The 19,072-nt window shown below is 50.6% G+C and overlaps 2 protein-coding genes across 13 annotated transcripts in view; both read left to right on the top strand.

The window, feature by feature from the left end:
* The window catches only part of FAM117A (family with sequence similarity 117 member A), a 32,330-nt gene extending 18,988 nt beyond the window's left edge, over positions 1 to 13,342 (top strand). For 4 of the 12 annotated variants that reach the window (XM_055697854.1, XM_055697850.1, XM_055697843.1 and 1 more), the window contains 7 exons: positions 4,659 to 4,825; positions 8,345 to 8,440; positions 8,972 to 9,085; positions 9,427 to 9,561; positions 10,081 to 10,303; positions 10,680 to 10,800; positions 11,755 to 13,342. In XM_055697854.1, coding sequence (XP_055553829.1) covers positions 4,805 to 4,825; positions 8,345 to 8,440; positions 8,972 to 9,085; positions 9,427 to 9,561; positions 10,081 to 10,303; positions 10,680 to 10,800; positions 11,755 to 12,094 — 1,050 coding nt within the window. In that variant the 5' untranslated portion in view covers positions 4,659 to 4,804 and the 3' untranslated portion in view covers positions 12,095 to 13,342. Of the gene's footprint in view, positions 1 to 672; positions 802 to 4,658; positions 4,826 to 8,344; positions 8,441 to 8,971; positions 9,086 to 9,426; positions 9,562 to 10,080; positions 10,304 to 10,679; positions 10,801 to 11,754 lie in introns of all 12 variants that reach the window. The other 8 variants (XM_055697848.1, XM_055697849.1, XM_055697851.1 and 5 more) reach the window with 4 other exon arrangements.
* A 597-nt stretch (positions 13,343 to 13,939) lies between these two features.
* Positions 13,940 to 18,569, top strand: SLC35B1 (solute carrier family 35 member B1). Its single transcript, XM_005439398.3, has 9 exons — positions 13,940 to 14,311; positions 14,528 to 14,631; positions 14,874 to 15,004; positions 15,555 to 15,585; positions 15,802 to 15,959; positions 16,299 to 16,425; positions 17,164 to 17,270; positions 17,550 to 17,703; positions 18,060 to 18,569. The coding sequence occupies exons 1-9, from the start codon at positions 14,118 to 14,120 to the stop codon at positions 18,110 to 18,112; spliced, it is 1,059 nt and encodes a 352-aa protein (XP_005439455.2). The 5' UTR covers positions 13,940 to 14,117; the 3' UTR covers positions 18,113 to 18,569.
* The last annotated feature ends 503 nt before the right edge of the window (positions 18,570 to 19,072 follow it).

The following is a 19,072-nucleotide window of genomic DNA, read 5'->3' as shown; positions in this document are numbered from 1 at the left end:
TTTTGGTACCTTGAGTAAGCACGTTCTGGCAGGCTTCTCTGGATTTCCTACTCTGTCTTTGGTTAAAGCTTGAGATCTTCCCCATGTCTCTTCCACTTTAAAAGGTCTGTCCGTAGCTGTCTTTGTGGGGAAGAGATTCTTTTTGTCTCCAGTTTCTGTGAACTTTCATCCCAGCCCCTCTCCAGCTCTTTGATTTTTGCCTTCATTCCTGTCTTGGTAGCTAGCTCTGACCGTGCCGTGAATTCCTGTAAAATGTTTCTATTTTCTGGCACGTTTGCAGATTTCTGTAGTGTATGAAGCACAGGATTTCAAATTTCACAACAAACAAGTAAAACTGCCTGTTCACCTTCTTTTAGGCTTTCTGGGATTCGCAGAGCAAAAGAATTTATTCCTTGCATAATCCTGCATTGCTTTCAGATTGTGGGGTAGATAAAGCACTCCTGGAGAAGACCTTATGCAGAAGCAGCACATGAGGAAGTACCCAGGCTGACTGCAATGGTTGCAAACGTGGTTTCTTGAATCTTCACGTTTCTTCTGAATGAAGAGAGAGTGCAGTAAAGGCACAATGCTGGGAAAAGGCAGTTCTTTCCCTGTAAGGGTTTTTAGTCTTTGCTATGTTAAAGATTGGGACTGTTCCAAAATCACTGATTCTGTCTCATTTCTTTAATGCAGCAGTCAGGACATGTGGTTTCCTTTACCTGGTCCACCTGGAAAAAAAACAATTAAATAAAAACTGAGGATATATTTCTGAAGTTTGCTCGCTGCTGAGAAATTTTTGACCTATTTGCAACAACCTGTCAGGTAACTTGATTCAACATGATGAAACTGCAGAGAAAATGAAATGAGATTTAAATCGTTATGATGTTGAAGCTTTAGTTTTGTTCTTTATTTCACTAATGCTTCTGCTGTTTGTCACTGCACTGGAAATGTCCAGTTAAAGTAGTTTTGGTCCTCAGAGGAGGTAAGTTGCCTGATCAAATGCTATCTTGCAGAGTGAGGTCAGATGAAGTGCAGTTCCCTGAATGCTTATAGATCACTGTTCTTAACATCCTCTGGAAGTCCTGTATATGTCTCTTGTCCAGTTACATTTTAAAACAAGAAGAACAGAAGGATAAACACTGGATTTCTTGCTGTGTACCAGCCTTACCTCCTGCTCTGTGTCCCTTCTGCTTGTGCTACCTGAACTGTGTCCGAGTAACTGTTGTGCATAAAATTGGTTTATATAGAGATCTTGCAGCTAGATTGTCTAGGATGATGTTAAAGATCAAGGACGCAGAGCTGGGGTGCAGCTGGGGACACTGGTACATATCCAGCAGCCTGGTTTGGTGTGTGTATTTTGTCTGAAAGAGGTGGTTCTGTGTCACAGGGTCCTGCTGTGTCTTGAAATGCTCATGGGAAATTCATTGCAGGCATTTCTGTTATCTTGCTGCCCCCTCAGATCAGGAGCATCATCTGAATAAGATGATGTGTTGTAAAGAGCATTACAAGATTTAGATGGGGGAAGCAGATACAGAGCTTAAATAGTTAGGATTAATTCCTGTTACAGTGGGGTGGAAGATACTTGCATAACTTAGTGACAGAGTTTCTTAGGCTTCATCTCAGCTAAAACTCTCCCTGAGAAATTCTGTCTTGAAAGCCTATAACTCTTGCTTGAGCCAGTAAACTGAAAACTGCATCCAAAACCATTAGACAGACCTTGATACTAAAAAATGCAGGGAAAGCTTCCCTGCATGGCAAAACCTGAGAGAGCCCCTTGTTGCACAGTTAACATGAAAGCTGATTATATTTAAATATGGACTGTTACTTTATACTTCATCACCTTAAGACAGGCCTTTGCAGGGACGTCCTCTAAAAATGTCAGGGTCTGAACAGCATGTCCTTAAATTCTTCTGATACTAAAGGGTCAGTTTCTCCAGGGTGAAATCTGGAGAGAGAAGGAAGAAAATTTTACAACTCTAAAGTAGTAATTGGAACTTTATTTTTGCCTGCCATTGTGTTTTGATTCAGCCATAAGTATTCTGCATTGAAAATTGACCCTGGAAATTTTTAAAAGTTTACTGAAGACTTTTATTTTCTCTTTTTAGATGCAGAGGTTGGCTGGCTGAGGGAGACTCTTTAGGAAGCTCTGAGCTGACTGATGTCGATGCAGTTGGGAAAGCTAGGGACACTGCAAATCTAGAACTCCACTACTGAAAACTTTCTACTTCTAAATGCATGCATTGCAGCAGTCTCTAACTTGTGGCTGTGTGAGAGCTTCGTGCAGCAGTTGGAGGCAGCCAAATGGCTCCTGCAGATATGGTGACAGTTCTGTTATCTGCAGCAGTGTTACTGTCGCATGAAAAGTAAAAGCACCACAACCTGACACTTCTCAGCTGTGGAGCTGGCTCGGACCAGCTCCAGTGCTTGTGGCCAGGTGGCAGCTGCACAGGCTGGGTGCGGAGGGATGATAATAGCACGGAGCTGTAAACAGGACGCTCCACCCTGCCTCAGCGCCTCTCACGCACCCTCCTCCTTGTGCCTGAAACAACGGGCCATGCACACAGCTTCTGCTCTGTAAGGAGGGGCAGCCTGCCTCCAGCAGCACCCTGCCCTGCATCTCGCAGCTGCCTGCTGCCCTGCTGGTTCCTGCTGCTGTTTAAAGCAAACTGAATTGTTCAGCATCAGAGTTGTACTTCATGAAAAGCAGTGACTGTTCTTGCTGTTCATGCATTAATAGCTTTAGATGTTTGTCAGCTGCTGTGCGCAGTCGGTGCAGTTGTGACCATAGGAGGCCTCCTCTGCCCTCGGTTGTGCCTGTTCTCGAAGTCCTTCCAAGCTGGCTTTGACTCTGCTGAAGGTTTGGAGCACAAGAGTGGCTCTGGTCACTCTGGATGCGGTAGTTATGTCAAAGGGGTCCTCTGGGAGAGCTTGGTGGGGGGTGTGTGCTGTCAAAACAGCACGGGAGAGAGGCTACCCTGTTGCAACATCATTTGGTTCTTCTGCCAGCAGCCTCGTTTGGCAGAGCAGCATGAGAGGAGGAGACAGCTGAAGCCATACGTAATGGAGATGCAAGTAACGTAGCCTCTGTGGGGAAATGAGTACTGAAGAGGAAGCTGCGAGTACTGATGAGTTTCTAAATTAGTGTAGCTGTCTCACTGTTAAGTGTTGGGAGCAGGGAGTGTGCCTAGAAACGCCAGCTGGACCCAGCACAATAAGTCTTTAATCCACTGTGGACCTTATGAGGTGGCTGTTGTGCAAGGACTAATGCTTCTCTTGCCCTCCCACACGGCTTTTTGTTCCTACCCTTTTCTTGCCTAGAACTCTAGTTCACTGCTCAAATGGTGGTTTAGCTGATAAAAAGATGTATGTAACAGGCCATGTCCCTGGAACAGTCTGAGCCGCAGCACCTTTGTATACAGAGGTATTTGGCAAACGCAACAAAGTGCTTAATGGTTCTAATGCTGGTTTTAGTGTGGTTAACTCGCTACCTGCCTGCTATACCCTCGTTTTGGGGAGGAAGGAGAGAATGTCTGTACACAAGGCACCTGGAGCAGAGAGCTATGCATGGCCTTAATATCTTGCCAGGAGGCCACAGGGCTGGTGCTAATGTGCGTGGTAATTTGCATGTCTAATAAAAATGAAATGCAAACAAACTTCCCTGCTGGCTTGAGCTCTCCTCTTTCTTGCTACCTTTTTGGTTCTGGTGATAACACCTTTTTTCCAGCTGCAAGGGTGACAACAGGGCTGCAGAAGAGGGCAACTGTGCTGTCTGCCCATGGGCCATGTGTTGATCATCTCGAGTTTGGAGCTGGCCTGGATGCGATGAAGGAGATGGGAGGATGCTGCAAAGCGCGCGCTGTGTGTCTCGCTGTAGCCTGCCGATCTGTGCGCTTGGCTCTCCGTCCTCTCTGCTGTTGGCTTGCAATGGGATTGCACTGGTGTGCTGACACACAATCTCAAGCTAGTTATATTTAAAAACCTCTGCGACTAGTATTTCTAGCTACCGTTACAAAAGTAATGTCTGAACAAGGTAATGTGGTCATCTCCTGGAAGCTGGGCAGACCCAGAGCTTCTGAATTTGAGCTTGGGCACTGCCAGCGCTGGGTTATGACAGGGAATGGGTTGTGCATCTTCCTTTCTGGTCTTGCTGATTGAAGGCACACACTAATGCCCCAAGTAGTTTTGCTGGAGGATCCAGAACTTTGCAGATGTTCTCTTGGCCTCCTTGAAACTGGAAGCGAGCAAAATAGCATGCTTCCTTGGGGGAAACTGAGGCATGCGGGGTCTTGGGTCTTACCACAGCTAAGAGCATTGGGCACTCCAGCTAGTAAGAAATGTGGCCTTATAGACCGTGTTGAGGTGGGTTTTTTCTACAGTGTTCATGCTAAAGCAACATGAACACACAGAGGATTTCACTTGGTTGTGTGGGAGCTACCTCAACTTTGACTGGAATGTCTAATCAATGATTTGAAGCAGTCACTTAAGGACTGCAATAAAAACCTCTGCTTTTTTTCTAGGAGCAATCTCTTGGTGATAAGCAAAATAAATGGACTTCTCCGGGCTGTATGTGCTAGTTCCCTTCTTGTGATCTCTGTAATGGACGTGGGCTTGTTAATTATGATAGCCGTTGCTGAATCTTGGCTTTGGAATAACTGCCTTTTCTTTTCCCTCTTGTCTAGCTAGCGTTCCCTGTGCTGCTGCTGTGGAGAAGACCTGCCGTCCTCGGCAGCCCCGTGTGCGGCGCACCTCTTCATTAGACACCATCGTGGGCTCGTACCTATTGGGTCAGTGGCCGAGGGACACTGAAGGAGCTTCCACTTTGTGCATGAGTGACAAAGCTACCCAGGTATAACATCCTGCAGACTGCCTGTGAAGCCCCTGGGCCAGGAGAGGGTTGCAGAACTGAAATGAGCTGTGTAAATGGGGGGTGAATAGGGAAGGCATTAAACTTCCATCTGTCCAGCTGCAACTTTCTAGGAAGGCTTTTCTTCCCCTTTTGCTTCTCAACTTTGATGGTTTCCACTTCAGCGCAGAGTTAGAATTTCCTTGGCCTTGCTTGGAGGCAGATGGCCTCTGGCTTTCTTATCCAGTACTGGCTTAATGCTGATTTTTTTTTTATTTTTTTTTTTTCTGGCTTGCAGTCCTGGGCCAAGTTCTTATGTAACACTCGCAGGCTGCGTGCCACATGCTGGTGAGAAGTCAAGGGTGCTCCCATGGAAGGGCTCACTAGCACGAATGGTGCAGCTCTCTACTGTAGAATGGAAAAGCTCCAGACCTCGAGGAACTCTTAGCAATCTGTAAATATTACTGTATGGCAGCAAATAGGGCTTGCCTATCTGCAGAGGTAAAAGTATTTAGGATAAGAGCATCTGTTTGCTTAACAGGTTGGTTTAGCACATTCAGTCTCTGTTAACTTGCTGTTTGATCTTTGCTATTCAGCAATTTATTACTGGGCTGTTTGCAGGAAATTCTCAATTGGATTCCAGCTTCCGTTGTCCTCTTCCAAAGTATTCTTGCCTGATTCTGTTTCAGTTCTAGTGGCCAGGAGTGCTGCTGAGGGCAGAAGATGTGCTGGAAAGGAAGGGAAAGAATTTATCTAAGTTTATGTGTGTCAGGGAAGCACACTCTTCCTTTCTGTCTCCATCAGCAATGGTTGGAACACTTAACCCCAGTGTTTTGGGGCTAATTAGTTTTTCTTGCATGTAGCCCTCTTGGAGAAAGGGTTGGAGAACAGGGGCACCTCCTTCTTCCCAGAATGGAAGATACCAGGATTAATTGGACTCTGCTGAGCATGGAGATCAGTGTGGAGCTGATCTCTGCAGTGAATAGGCGAGGTGTGTCCTTGCAGTCTTTCATCGATTACCTTCAAGTGTCTTGCAAATGCTAATTTTCACTGCTGTGCTTGTTTCATAGGCCTGTTGCAAGGCATCTCCACCATTTCACACACAACTGTGTCAAGTGATTTGTCTGTTGAAAGCTGGGAATAAAGTCCTTGGTTTTAGACTGCCATGTGTATTAACAACATGTTCTCATCGTAACCTCCAGGACTTTGCTGCTCCTTCCATGTTTTCAGGCTTAATAGTTACCAAATTAAGGACTTTCTCTGCTAGCCAGTACATGTTTAGTTCCCTCCTTATTCAGCTACTAATCAGCTGTTCCGCAGAGCTCTGTAGATTTGCTATCATAAGGTGGTTAAGTGAGAGATACAACTGCAGGTGCTCAGCGTGGGGGTGAGGATGGCAGCACTATACATGATTGGAGCTTGCGGCTTTATCTTGCTGTGCAAAGCGTGGTTTTTTCTCTCATTTTTCTGAGGAAGCGGTTTTGCCACAGTTAGTACAAAAGGTTCTGTAATTTCCTTCTGCCTTGACAATCTGCCTGTGAGAGGTGGGACGTGTATGTGCTCTTCGTTTTCAAGCCTTCCGATTGCAAACAGCATCTCTTCTTCCTTTTTAGGCCCCAATTTTTTTGTGAGCACTGGTGCAGTGCATGGGGTAGCACAGCAATAGGCTGCAATAAGTGGCTTTTCAAACAGGGCTCAGGAGACTCCCAGTGACTTGAGAACTTCTTGTAAAGCAAGACTGTTCTTAGCAGCGGGACTTCAGCTTCCCACGGACTCGCTTCTTGTCATAATGCAGGATACAGTTGTGGTCTTGTTTGTTAGACCTTTGCCTCTTCTCCTTAGCTTTCTTACCGAGATATAAAATGACACAGTGTTTTGGGATAATGGCCAAATAATGATGTTTGAGTTGTTTAGGAGAGAATGTTTGATGCAGGAGATGAGATCAGATGTGCCATGTGCTGAAACTGCAACGTTGGTCTTCACCATAGGATTTCCTGTTGTGTTGGTCTGTGCCTTTGCTCCCTCTGGCGTGGTTTGGGGGAGCACAGGGGTGGCTGTGACCAAGTACTCTGAGCTTAGCAGGACCTCAGAGCAATGGTTCAGGCTGAATGGGTTCCCTCTCTCAAACCAAACTGAACACACAAAATTTGGTTGAAAAGAACTGCGTGGTGATGTCTGCTGCTTACAGGCATTGCAAAATGGAGACCTGGGCAGCAAATGGTTTTAGCTGTGGGGAGCGCAGTGTGCTCTGCTTACAGGGGAGTATCTAAGGAGGAGTTTCGTTCAGAGCCTGTTATGTCAGGAGAGGTTTGGACTTTTGCCTAGAGACCACCTGTATCCCTTCACAGAAGGGAAATCTGGTACCTATCCCGGTAACTTGCCTTGTTCCTTTAGTTTAAATAGATTTTAAAACCTGTTTTGAGAGAAGAAGCTTCTGTCATCCCCATGACTCAACAGGGTTGTTTAAAACAGCTGCTCTTCTTGCAGTAGCCTCTGGGGAGATCAGTTAAGCTGCTTGGAGAGGAACTGTTCTCAGGCCCTTGCACCTTCTGGCAGCCTGTTGTTGAGGATGGAGGAGGGAAGTATCATCCAAAGCCTCCCACAGAAATGGCAGGCAGCAGTGACACAGGGTGAGCGTTTTGAGAGGCACTGAAGTGTAATGTTGGGGAAAAAACGATGGCTGGTCTTGAGAATGATGTGCCTTGGGACCGTTAGGATCCTGGAGTCTCTGCCGAGGGGGCCGAGTTCAGTGAAAGGAAGTTCCCACCCTTTTCTGATCAGTTTAACAGCCCTTTCTGACTTCCATTGATGTTCAGAATGTAGCTGTTGCTTGGAAAACAGCTGTGTAGCGTGGGGCTGGGGCAGGTTTTCTGTGTGAAGAGTCAGCTGAGAGCTGCCAGCCCTGCAGATGGAAGGATGTGAGCTGGAGAGGCCGCTGGGTTCTTCCAGTGCTCCGGCAGCAGCAGGCAGTCTGCAGGCCAAACTTGGGTTTTGGTTGCGCCTTTGAACTTCGATACGGGAGCCTGAGGTCTCAGAAGCACGTTGTGTGTTCTCACAGTTGGGTGAGGCTCTTCCTCTTGGTACAATGAGTGCCTAAAACCCTGCGTCACTGCTGCTCAGATGAGAGCCTGTGCAGGCAGTACAGGGGGCGGCTGCAGTTGTTCCTCTGGGGTAATGGGTTGGTGCCCTTTATCTCACCAGGTACTTGCGGTGATTAAGCCACTGACTTGTGGGCAAGACTCTTGCCACATAGGTCTGTGAGGTCTGGTCTCCTGGTAGGTGCAAATCTGGCCAAAATGGCTTTGTTTTGGCAAATACAAAAAAATCGCAAATACAAAATACAAATACAAAAAAAATACAATCTGTTAAGGCACACTAGTGCTAGTGAGTGTTGCGTTAATGGGGGGAGACTGGAACAGGACCATGAACGGAGGGTAGTTGATCACTTACTCTTTGGACTCTACCACCAGTCTCTAAACCAGTAAATGTGATTATTCTCAGCCATGTTTCTCATCACTTCAGACTCCAGTGTCCTGGCATGACGCGGAAGTGGGGAAGGCCAGCTGCAGTGCTCACAAGCGTTCTGCTTCTTGGGGTAGCGCAGATCACCGCAGAGAGGTAAAATAGACCGCTTCTGATACTTGAGCAAGATCTGTGTTAGTTGCTGTTGTACAGGAGGCTCCTGCTTGCACGGGAGGGGAGTGGGAGGACAGGGTAACAACTGAAGATGCAACTTCAGCCCTCATTCTCATGCCTAACGCTCTGCGATTCAGCTAAAGACTGATCTTGTTGGCTCCCTGTAGCTATTGTAAAGGAGCTCCACTGAAGCTCAGTGCATTGCTGGTGGTGGTGTGGCATACGTAGGTTCCAGCAGGGCCTGGTTCCTAGCTGCAGGTGGAAACTAACCCAGATCCACTAGAGGAAAGGCACTGGCCACGTTGCAGCAAGAAGGTTTGTGACAAGGCCCTGTGAGCGCTTCTGGCCCATCCTTCTGGAGAGGTGGCCAGAGCTGCTGCTTGTGTGATTGAAACAGTCTCTATTTTGGCACTTCCCTGTGGGCTGGAAGAGAGGGGGAGGAGAGAGACAAGACATGATCCTTTTTTGGTAGAGGTGTATTGCCCTGTCTGTAGCTGAAACTTTGTTTGCTAGATTGCCAAACTGAAGCAACAGCTCCAGCGAACAAAGCTAAATGGCAGAAGTGGCAAAGAAAAGGAGAAGAGCTCCCCGCTTCAGGGGGACCATGCTGTCTTTGGATCGCTCAGGGTATGTTCACGTCTCTCCTGCTCTGCTGTCACTGTGTGTCCTACTGAGGTGGAGAGCAGGTGCCCAAGCCACCTGGGTTGTTTTTTTCCCCTCAGACTTCTGCTCTCATGCCTGAGAAGGGAGATGGGTTTATTGGGTTTTTTTCTCTCCTCCCACCTCTTCAGCATGTCCCTGTGCTTTGATCTACAGTTAGTGGATTTATGTGACTCTGCTGTCAGTCTTCTCCTGTCAGCCTCCTGAAAGACTTTGGCTGAGCCCTGGAGAGCTGTGGGAACAGGATGTAACTGCTGAATTTGTGCAGATATAACTCTCTTAACTTCTTTGATTCTGGATTGTGACAGGACACTCCTTCAGGCTTCCTTTCTTCATGTCCCATTTTGAGGTTCAGCCCCTGCTTGCATAGGAGCCTGGAAGGGCTAAACCAGGAACTGGAGGAAGCATTTGTGAAGGAACAGGGAGACGAAGAGCTTTTGCGGGTAAGTGAAGGTCACAAGATTGCCCTGAATCTTCTGGTTGGTCTTGGAAATGCTTTCCTCTAAAGACACTGCCTGTATCTGTTTCTTGGCCGTGGGGACGGCCTCTGTGTCTAGTTTTAGTTTGTTCTAGGCATGTAACAGTCTAAATTGGGTCAAGTGGCTGCTGGCTTCCCTCCTTAGAACTTGCTGGTGCTATGAGAGATCAGCCAGTAGTAATCTGAGGATAGATGACACCTCACTGGCAGCTTTAAGACACTTTGATTGGCATCCAGAGGCGGCTTTGTGCTGTGGAGATGTGGGAAAAGTGATGCCAGTTGGCTTAGAACTGAAGTGCGTTCCAGGGTATAGAAGGACTGATGTCCTGGTGTCGGAGGGCTGCCTCACTCCCCGAAGTGGAGGCTCAGCCTGTACCTGGATCCAGCACCCCAGGCAGCTGCTGTCTGCAGGTGCAACTGCTGCTAAACCTCTTCACTTCTGGCAGGCATTTCTTGCTCCTCTGAGACTTGGCTTCCTCCCTAGATATTGGATGTCCCAGATGGCCACAGGGCACCAGCGCCTGCCCAGAGAGGTTCTCAAGATGCATCCCTCACCTTGGAGCCTGGCAGTGACAGCTGTAGCAGCCTCTCTCTTTCTCCTTCTCCTTCTGTGCCTCTCCGCCTTTCTCCCCACACCCCGGTGAGACTAGCAGTGGGAGAGCTGTCCTCTGCAGCAGATGAGGTGCAGCCAGATCCAAAGGAGAAAGGTAAGTGCTGACATTCAAGGGGCTGGGAGTTCCAGGGGGACAAAGGAAGCCAGTGCTACGAAAACCTCAGTGCAGTGGCTCCTCCCTGCCTGTGTGCCAGGTTGGAAGCTGCAGCTGAGATGGGAGAGAGGGTCTCTGCCAGTTTGGCTCAACTGTAGTGGACTTCTAAAGCTCCAGTAGTTACCCACCTTCCAGGTGGGTGATTTCCAGTGCTGGATGGAGGGTGTGAGCTGGGAACTACAGAGATACAATGCCATGGACTTGGAGTGTTGTAGCCTGGAGCCCCAGGGTCTAGAAGGAAGGTGTTCTGTGTTGAGTACTTACTGTTGCTGGATTCTTTTAAAAATTTCTCAATCTGCTTTTCCTTCCCTACTAGAAGAGGGCAGCCCTTCACCAGTCCTAGCCTTTGCTGCTTCTCCTCGACCCAACCACAGCTACATGTTTAAACGGGAACCTCCTGAGGGATGTGAGAAAGTCCGGGCCTTTGAAGAAGCTTCGTAAGTATGAGGAGTTGTTGGCAGAAGAGAACTCATGTGAGGGTGGTCCTATGGGGAGGATGTTAGGGTGGGGGCAGCTGAGGCTTCTGTTGCTGCAATTGCCACCCCTACCCTGTTCGAAAAGTAGGGAGCAGCCCCTAGGATGAGACTCCCACAAAAATGTGGCTGCTCAGGTCCTGGTGAGAGGGGCTGAAAGCTGGAGTGCTAACCCTCAGACATGCTCAGAAAGATCTTGTGATTCCTTGTGCCTCCCAGGCAGTAGGTTTTTCTTAGCCAGCAGAGGCTCTTGAGGAGAAGAGGTGGTTCTCTTGTAAATAAGTGTGCTTTCAAAACAAAAACAGGCACCTCGTGCTGCTTTGTGCCTGAAGCATGATCCAGGTCGCAGAGGTAGTACAGCTTTCAGTCAGGCTCTTGGAAGAGTGCAAAACTTTGAGAGACAGGGTCTGGAGAGGGTCCAGCAGGGGCTGTGAGGGTGATGAGGGGGCTGGAGCATCTTCCTTAGAGGAAGGGCTGAGAGAGCTGGGGCTGTTCAGCCTGGAGCAGGCGGAGGGGGGATCTTACGATGCCTACAGATATCTGGAGGGTGGGTGTCAGGAGGACGGGGCCAGGCTCTTCTCAGCGGTGCCCGGCGCCAGGACAAGGGGCCACGGGCACCAGCTGCAGCGCGGGAAGTTCCACCTGAACATGAGGGAGACCTTGTCTGCCCTGAGGGTGAGGGGGCGCTGGGACAGGCTGCCCAGAGCGGCTGCGGGGTCCCCGTCTCTGGGGACACCCAGACCCGCCGGGCGGCTCCGTGCAGCCTGCTGGGGGAGAGCCTGCTCTAGCAGGGGCTGGGCCGGGCGACCCCCGGAGCTCCCCTCCCAGTCCCACCAGTCTGTGGTGCTGTGAACTCCCTGTGGCTGTTTGGTGCCCTTGGGCGTGTCACTTACTCATCACGTCTGCTCTCTCCTTCAGCTCCCCCAGCCCTGATCAGCCTTTCCAGCCTTCCTGCCCAGATAAGAACAAAGTGCACTTCAACCCCACTGGTTCTGCCTTCTGCCCTGTGAGCCTGGTGAAGCCCCTCTTCCCAAATGTGGGCTTCCTCTTCAGGGGTTTTCCAGCTTCTTCCAGCCCTGGCACAGGCGCATTTACATCCTGTCAGGCCACACCCCCCACCCCATTCCTTGGGGTGCGGAAGGACGCTGCAGTAGAAGGCTTCAGCGAGGTGTCCCAGTCTCCTTCACTGAACTATGACCACTGGAAGCATGGCCAGGCAGAGGAGAGCGTCGTCTTCCACAGCTCTCTGGTGGTGTGAAGCCTTTGGGAAAGCTAGCCATAGCCAGCACCAGCAGCTATGGCTCATCAGTGTGTCTCTGCTAGCCTGCGGAGACTAGTGCCTTGAAGGTGGGATGTGACAGCCAAGAGGCAGCCCTGGGACTGCGAACAGCAGGCTGCCTCTGAGGATGATAGAAGCTGTGAAGTCCAGCGTGCCACGGGACTACTCACTGCTGGAGGGGCTTGTTTCTCTGAGCCTCCCCTGTGAAAGCACTTTCCTGTGTTGAATTGTCTTTGTTTCCTGTGTGATTGTTTTGCTGGTGGAGAGCGGCCGGGCGCTGCTGCAGGGAGCAGAGGCAAACTCCTGTGCAGTGGCTCTGTGAGTGAGGCTGAGCTGGGAGAATGCAGGTGGGGCTCCCTCAGGACCCCTCACCCCGTAGCCTGCAGGGGCCTGTAGGACCACTGCCCCTGGATGTACTGGGGCAGGAAACGGTGTGGATCTGCACCAGTAGGACTGCTCATCTCCCTCTGAGCACAGAGAGGGCTGAAGAGCAGCAGATCCCTGACCGTGCCTCCCTGAGCACCTTTACCCCTCAAAGCAAGCCTGCAGCTTGGGGAACGCTGTGTTTTGGGGAGCACAGGTGACTGCATGCAGCTCCCACAGATCCGTGCACTGGAAAGCCTGTGTGACTGAGGGTGAGGGAGCTGCCTGCCTGGTTTCCCTGTGCCTGCGGACAGGGTTACAGGTGCCTTGGCTGTGCTGCAGGGAAGTGAAAACGGGCATTGCCCAAAGGTCCCTGCTGGGAGGGGGGTTGTTGCTGCTGTAGAGAAACTACCTGCTGCTTTCCAGCCCAGGCAGCCTGGCTGAGTGGGGATGGGTGCAGGGGGCTCTGGGACCCCTCTGCCTCACTGGGGGTGGCTGTATGGAAGCACTGCGCACCCCGCAGCGCTCTCCCAGCCTGTTTGTTGCCTTAGAAGGTGATGCAGTAACATGGGAACATTGGTTGTGAAGCCTCCTGACAAAATATTTGGTTTTGTGTTCTGTTGCAACGGCTCTGGGTTGTATTGAAGAAGCTGATTTTCTTGTATCTGATGTAGAAACTCTATTTTCTTCCAAAGACACTATTTTTGCAGCTGTTTGAAGTTTATATTTTATGTATGTATTGCAAAGCCTATAGGAGGAATGTTAGCTTTGGAGTTCTTGTCCTGTGTTTTAAAGGGGTTTTCTTTGCCGATGCTGGTCTTGCCAGTTCAAAGGAAGCAAAATAAATATTTCGAGCATCCAAAATGCTTCGTTGGCATTTAATACGTTGAGTCTATACTGGAGTCTGGGAGGAGTTTAGCAGGTGTTGGAGCTGCAGTACCAGCAGCTTTGAGGCCGTGCCCGGGGGGGGGGGCTCACGGGGGCCGGGGCAGTGAGTGTTTAACCGCTGCCCCCTCCACTCCAGCCCGTTCAGGCCGCGGAAAAGAGCACGGCCAGCTGCGGAGGAACGCCTGGAGCTGCGAACCGCCGCCTCCTCCGCCCCAGGCGCGGCCCGCGGCAGCTCCCGGGGACGGCGGGTGGCGGGGGAGCCCCTGCGCCCCGCCACGAGGCGTTGGGCGGGCGGGCGGTAGGACCTGCGCGGTGGGCCGTGGCCGAGGGGGGGGCGGGGGCAACGCCGTCCGGTGCGCACGCGCACGCCCTGCCCGAGTCGCTCAGGCGACGGCGGGAACGCCAACCAGGGACCGCCCGCTAGCTCCGCCCCCGCCAGCGCAGCCAATCCTCGCGCTCCACATCGTGATGCGCCACCGCCAGGGCCGCGCGCAGCGAAGGGCCCCGGCGCGGGGCTGCCCCGGGCGCTGCCTGCCCCCAGCGGTGCCCCGCGGCTCCGAGCGCGGCTCAGCCGCGGTGGGGGCGGCCCTGCGGGAGCCCGAGAGGCCTCGGCGCGCCGCGCTCTGTCGGAGCCGCCCGCTTCCCCGCGCCGCCCGCCCGCCTCCGCCCCGCGGTGGGCCCGGCAGTGCGGCGGGCGGGCGCGGCCGGGGCCGGGTGGGCCCTGGGCAGCGGGCGGGCGCAGGCCGGGCGTATGAGGCAGCCCGCTCCGCCGCCGGCCGCGCTGCGGGATGTGGTGCTGGACGTGGCCCCGGCGCTGAGCGGCCGCGCCGCCGCCATGGGAGCGAGCGCCAACGGCACCGCGCTGCCCGAGCGCCTCCGCCTGCCCGTCTGCTTTCTGGGCGTCTTCGCCTGCTACTTCTACTACGGCATCTTGCAGGAGAGCATGTGAGCGCCGGGCCGGGGGAAGGGGCCCCGGGGGCGGCCTCCCTCACCGCGGGCCTCGGCGCGGCCACGGCCCAGGAGCCTTCCCCAGGGACGGTCCCGCCCAGGGTCCCGCCGTGTCCCGGGGAGGGGAGGGTCCCGCCCGGGGTCCCACCGTGCCACGGGGCGGCTGCTCCAGGCCGGGCCCAAGCACGGCCTCACCATGTCCCGCTCTTGCAGCACGCGGGGCCGGTACGGGGAAGGCGCGAAGCAGGAGAAGTTCAAGTATGCCCTGACCCTGGTGTTCATCCAGTGCGTGATCAACGCCGCCTTCGCCAAGCTCCGTAAGTCGGGTCTGGGGTGCTGCCGGCTGGGCCTGGGCACGCAGCGGCTCTGTGGCTTGGGAAGCCCGGCCGCGCATTGCCGGTGAGGGACTTTTCCCTTTGGAGGGCACAGTTGCCACTGCTCTTACTGCGGAGCGCCGGTGTGCGTTGTCCCTCGCATCTCTGGTGACCTTCTTAAGGCACTTCATGGCTGTGGCGGCTGTTCACAGCCCTCCTGATGTTCTTTCTTGTTTTCCTTCCAGTGATCCGTTTCTTTGATGCTGTCAAAGCAGATCGCACTCGGAGCTGGCTGTATGCCACGTGCTCACTCTCGTACCTGGGCGCAATGGTTTCCAGCAACTCGGCTCTGCAGTTCGTCAGCTACCCGACTCAGGTGGCACAGGGCAGGCGCTGCGAGGGCGAGGGGTAGCCAGTACTGATGTACAGCTTAGCGCTCTGTGCTGCTCTGACACTCAGAGTACCCCAAAAACGGGCACTGTGGTGACCAAGCTAATGCTGTGGAAGAGCCAGCTGGTGAAATGATGTGGAGGAAAACTGATTTTTGACACTTATTTTTCCCTAATTGCTTTTGTGGAGCTGTATCACCATGTTTTGGTTGGCACTGGGTTCTTGGAGAGGGGATAAGAGACTTCAGACTGCTTGGGAAAGGGAATAGCAATCCCTAGAAATTATGGGAATTTGCTAATTGGGAGCTGGTACTAATTTTAGAGGGCTTGAAATGATCTCTGAAACCCTCACAGTTAATTTAGCAGTTCCCTGTGGTGGGATTTTTTGTCTTCTCTTTTTTTAAGTGTCTGATATGTTTTGTTGGTGGGGTGCGTCAGGGTGTCTGATCCCACGTGGCCACCCTTGTGTTGTCACGACAGCTCTGTTTGCAGGCAGGTGATGGCATGCAGATGGCTAATACAGGCTTTCTTTTATAGGTCCTAGGCAAATCTTGTAAGCCCATTCCAGGTAAGCAAATTTCACGTTTCTTCGTGTCTGTTTGTGTGGCTTTCTTGTGTCCTCAGCTAGCACCTCTGTGGTGAAAACTCCTTCTGTGCCTCTCTCCCCTTCTGTCTGCTCTGCCACAGGAACAGCAGGTGGCATTTTATCTGCATGTTGTTCTGTTGGGCCAAGTTAAATTTGGAGAGGGTTTTCGGAGTGGTTTGTGATGTTGTTTCTTTACAGTCATGCTTTTAGGAGTGACTTTGCTGCGGAAGAAGTATCCACCGGCCAAGTATCTCTGCGTCCTCTTGATAGTTGCAGGCGTGGCCCTGTTTATGTACAAACCTAAAAAGGGTGCTGGGAGCGATGACCATGTCTTTGGCTATGGAGAGCTCCTGCTGGTGAGTACTGCCAACGTGCAGGTGACCCCAGCAGGGGTGAGGAGGAACAGGCCTGTTACAGCACAGATAAGGCTGTGTCCTTTGTACCTCAAGCGCAGCCTAAAGCTGATGTGGAAATGGTTCCCCAGGCGGACACCTGGGTTTGAGGGTGCTCTTGGAAGCTGTGATATGACATCAGTGCATGAGTACATGCATACCCCGCTTAGCCTGGAATGCTGACGTAATGGTCACATAATTGCTGCTTAGTAGGTGATTGAAATGTAAAACCCCCATAGATTCTCCCCATAGAGAAGACATAAAGAGCAAAGGTTTTCTTTGCTGTCTCTTATCTCTTATTAGCTGCTGTCACTGACCTTGGATGGGCTGACAGGTGTATCTCAGGACCACATGAGAGCTCACTACCAGACGGGTTCCAATCACATGATGTTGAATATTAATCTGTGGTCCACCTTGTTCCTGGGAGCTGGTAAGGAACATCCTGCAAAACCCACAGCCACTGCGCCCAGAGACTGCCCTGGGACACCCTATGCGTCAGGCTCCAAAAATGGGCCTAGAATGCTTTTTGCAAATAACTATGTTTTGGTTTGGGGTTTTTTTGTTTGTGTATATAGAAAGTCATGGTTGCTCAGTGTAGCTTGTCTCGTGCTCGCTAGAGGACGCTACTTCCCGCAGAGTGTAGCTGCCCAAGGCTTGCTCATTCCGGAGAGTTCTCCCTGCCGGCTTGCTCTGTGCTCCAGCCCTAACCGCCTGGGTTTCTACCCGATGGTGCTTTTGCACTGGCTGAGAAGCAAACTCAGTGTGGCTTTCTGCGCCGGTTAGGGAGTAGCGCCCTGGCAGTGTTCAAGGCCAGGCTGGATGGGGCTTTGGGCACCCTGCTCTAGTGGAAGGTGTCCCTGCCCATGGCAGGGGGCTGGGAACTAGATGATCTTTAAGGTCCCTTCCAACCCAAACCATTCTGAGATTCTATGACTATTTTGTCACAGTTGGATCTGTAGTCATCGATTGCTTCTTTTGTTAATTAACTAGGGAAGTGATCCCTGGTTCTCCTGTTCTCTTTATTTTCCACTGTGTGGAGTTTAGTCTTTGCTTTTGGTAGCTCCTCTTGGGTTATGAGCATCAACTGGAATTATACTGTGTAGGCAATGGCTGCTCAGGCTGCCTCTGGGCTTGTAATTCACACTTTTCATCTGGATCTTTCTTCCAGGGATACTGTTCACTGGAGAGCTCTGGGAGTTCTTGAGTTTTACGGAACGCTACCCCAGCATAATTTACAACATCCTGCTGTTTGGCCTGACAAGTGCACTGGGTCAGGTAAATACACCTCCAGTGTTCTGCAGCCTTCACAGGGATGTGTTTGCCCAGCTGGGAAACAGCAAAGTCAGGCTGTCTTGCTTTCAGTTGCTTTGCTTGGTGCTTGAGTGCTGTACAGGCTACCTTCAGAGTAAAAGTGGTTTCCATTTATATGCAAATAATTGGAATTTGAAATAAGGCTCTTTCAGCTCTGGCTCAATGGCTTTTCATCTGAAAATATGATCCGTGTTGTACTTTTTCTAGTCTGAGTGACAAAAAAAATCTATTTGTTTTCTACAGAGTTTTATTTTCATGACTGTGGTATACTTCGGACCTCTGACTTGTTCCATCATCACCACAACCCGCAAGTTCTTCACCATTTTAGCATCCGTCGTTCTATTTGCCAATCCCATCAGTACAATGCAGTGGGTGGGGACAGTCCTGGTGTTCTTGGGTAAGTCTGGGAAGCAAACGCCCGAGATCTTTCCCCTATTAAATAGGGATGATGCGTAGTGAGGGGAGAGCTAACAGAATATGCTGGTCAAAAAAAGTCTAGTTGTATTAGAACACTCTTGATGGACGGAAGTGTCAATAGCATTACCAGTGCAGGAAAAGAAAAACAGGACTCCTAGCTTTGATCTGTCTTATTTTTTCCCCACACTGGGTAAGTCGCTGCCTCTGAGCGACCATTAGTAGACTGGTGCTATTAAGCTGATTTTTCTGATTTTTCACTAAGTTCCATGCGTTACGTTTGTTTGAAGAATGTGAAACAATTTTCTATGCACATGGGTTATTTTATTCTCTTCCCAGGCCTTGGACTCGATGCCAAATTTGGAAAGGGAGTAAAGAAGACATCGCATTGAGGGAATGGCTGATCTCTGCAGTTGGAATGAACTTTTAATTTATTGTCTTGTACCTCAAAATCTGTTATGAAACTGGACTCAGGATAGGTAATCAGAAGGAGACTGTTTGGATTTTTTTGTTTTAGTTTTTTTTAATTCTAAGTTGTCTTAAAATTGTAATACTTTAGTTTTAACTGCAGTTAAGCTTTTTTTGTGTGTTTTTCTGTAATCAAAGCTGCATTACTAGATCCTAGCAGCAGGATGAAATTCTTGCCTTAACAGGAAAAAGAACTCTTCATATCTTTATTAAAGGGACAATGGCCACTTTTCCAGAACTTTAATTTCAGTGTCATTGGTTGATCTTGGAGAGAAACAGACAGCACACCCCTCTCCAAGGAGAGGGCTAGTCTTAGAATTATGTTAGTTCTTTGGTGTGGCCTGGAAAGATCCCCGGATTAAAGGCCTGTGTTGAAGACAATATTCTTTTCTGATTGATTGTATGTTTTTTCCATAACTGAGTTGGCAGAGTAGCCAGTTGGATGTTCTTCTATTAAGATAATATGTGTAAACATTGAGATGTGGTATATCCTTCAGCCGAGCCCTGCTAAAACACCAGCAACACTTGGCATATGTAAAAGTTTACAGGAAACCTGTTTAACTAGTGGGGCCCAAATTAATTCTTTTCATCCCCTCTGCTGATGAAGGAACAGGACCCTCTGTTGCTAAAACCATGCCAAGGTTGTGTGACAACAGCTTCTAGATGTTGAAAGGGCCCTTGTTAATTAACCACCATCACGGTGAGCTTTCAAACATCCACTCCTGAGCACAGGCTAGCTCCCCAGTGTTGTATGGGGAGGAGTTACTATCATAATGATGCCTTCAGAGCTGGAGAGCAAAATTCTCCAAAGAGCAAACTTTACACATGAAAGCATGTTTCTACCAGCTGTCACTTGGTCTCCATCTGTTCTGTGGCTTTGGCCT

This window comes from Falco cherrug, chromosome 20 (assembly GCF_023634085.1).
Source record: "Falco cherrug isolate bFalChe1 chromosome 20, bFalChe1.pri, whole genome shotgun sequence".
NCBI classification, from domain to species: Eukaryota; Metazoa; Chordata; class Aves; order Falconiformes; family Falconidae; genus Falco; species Falco cherrug.
Note: the sequence above shows the minus strand (reverse complement) of the source record. Positions and strands in the feature narration are given on the sequence as shown.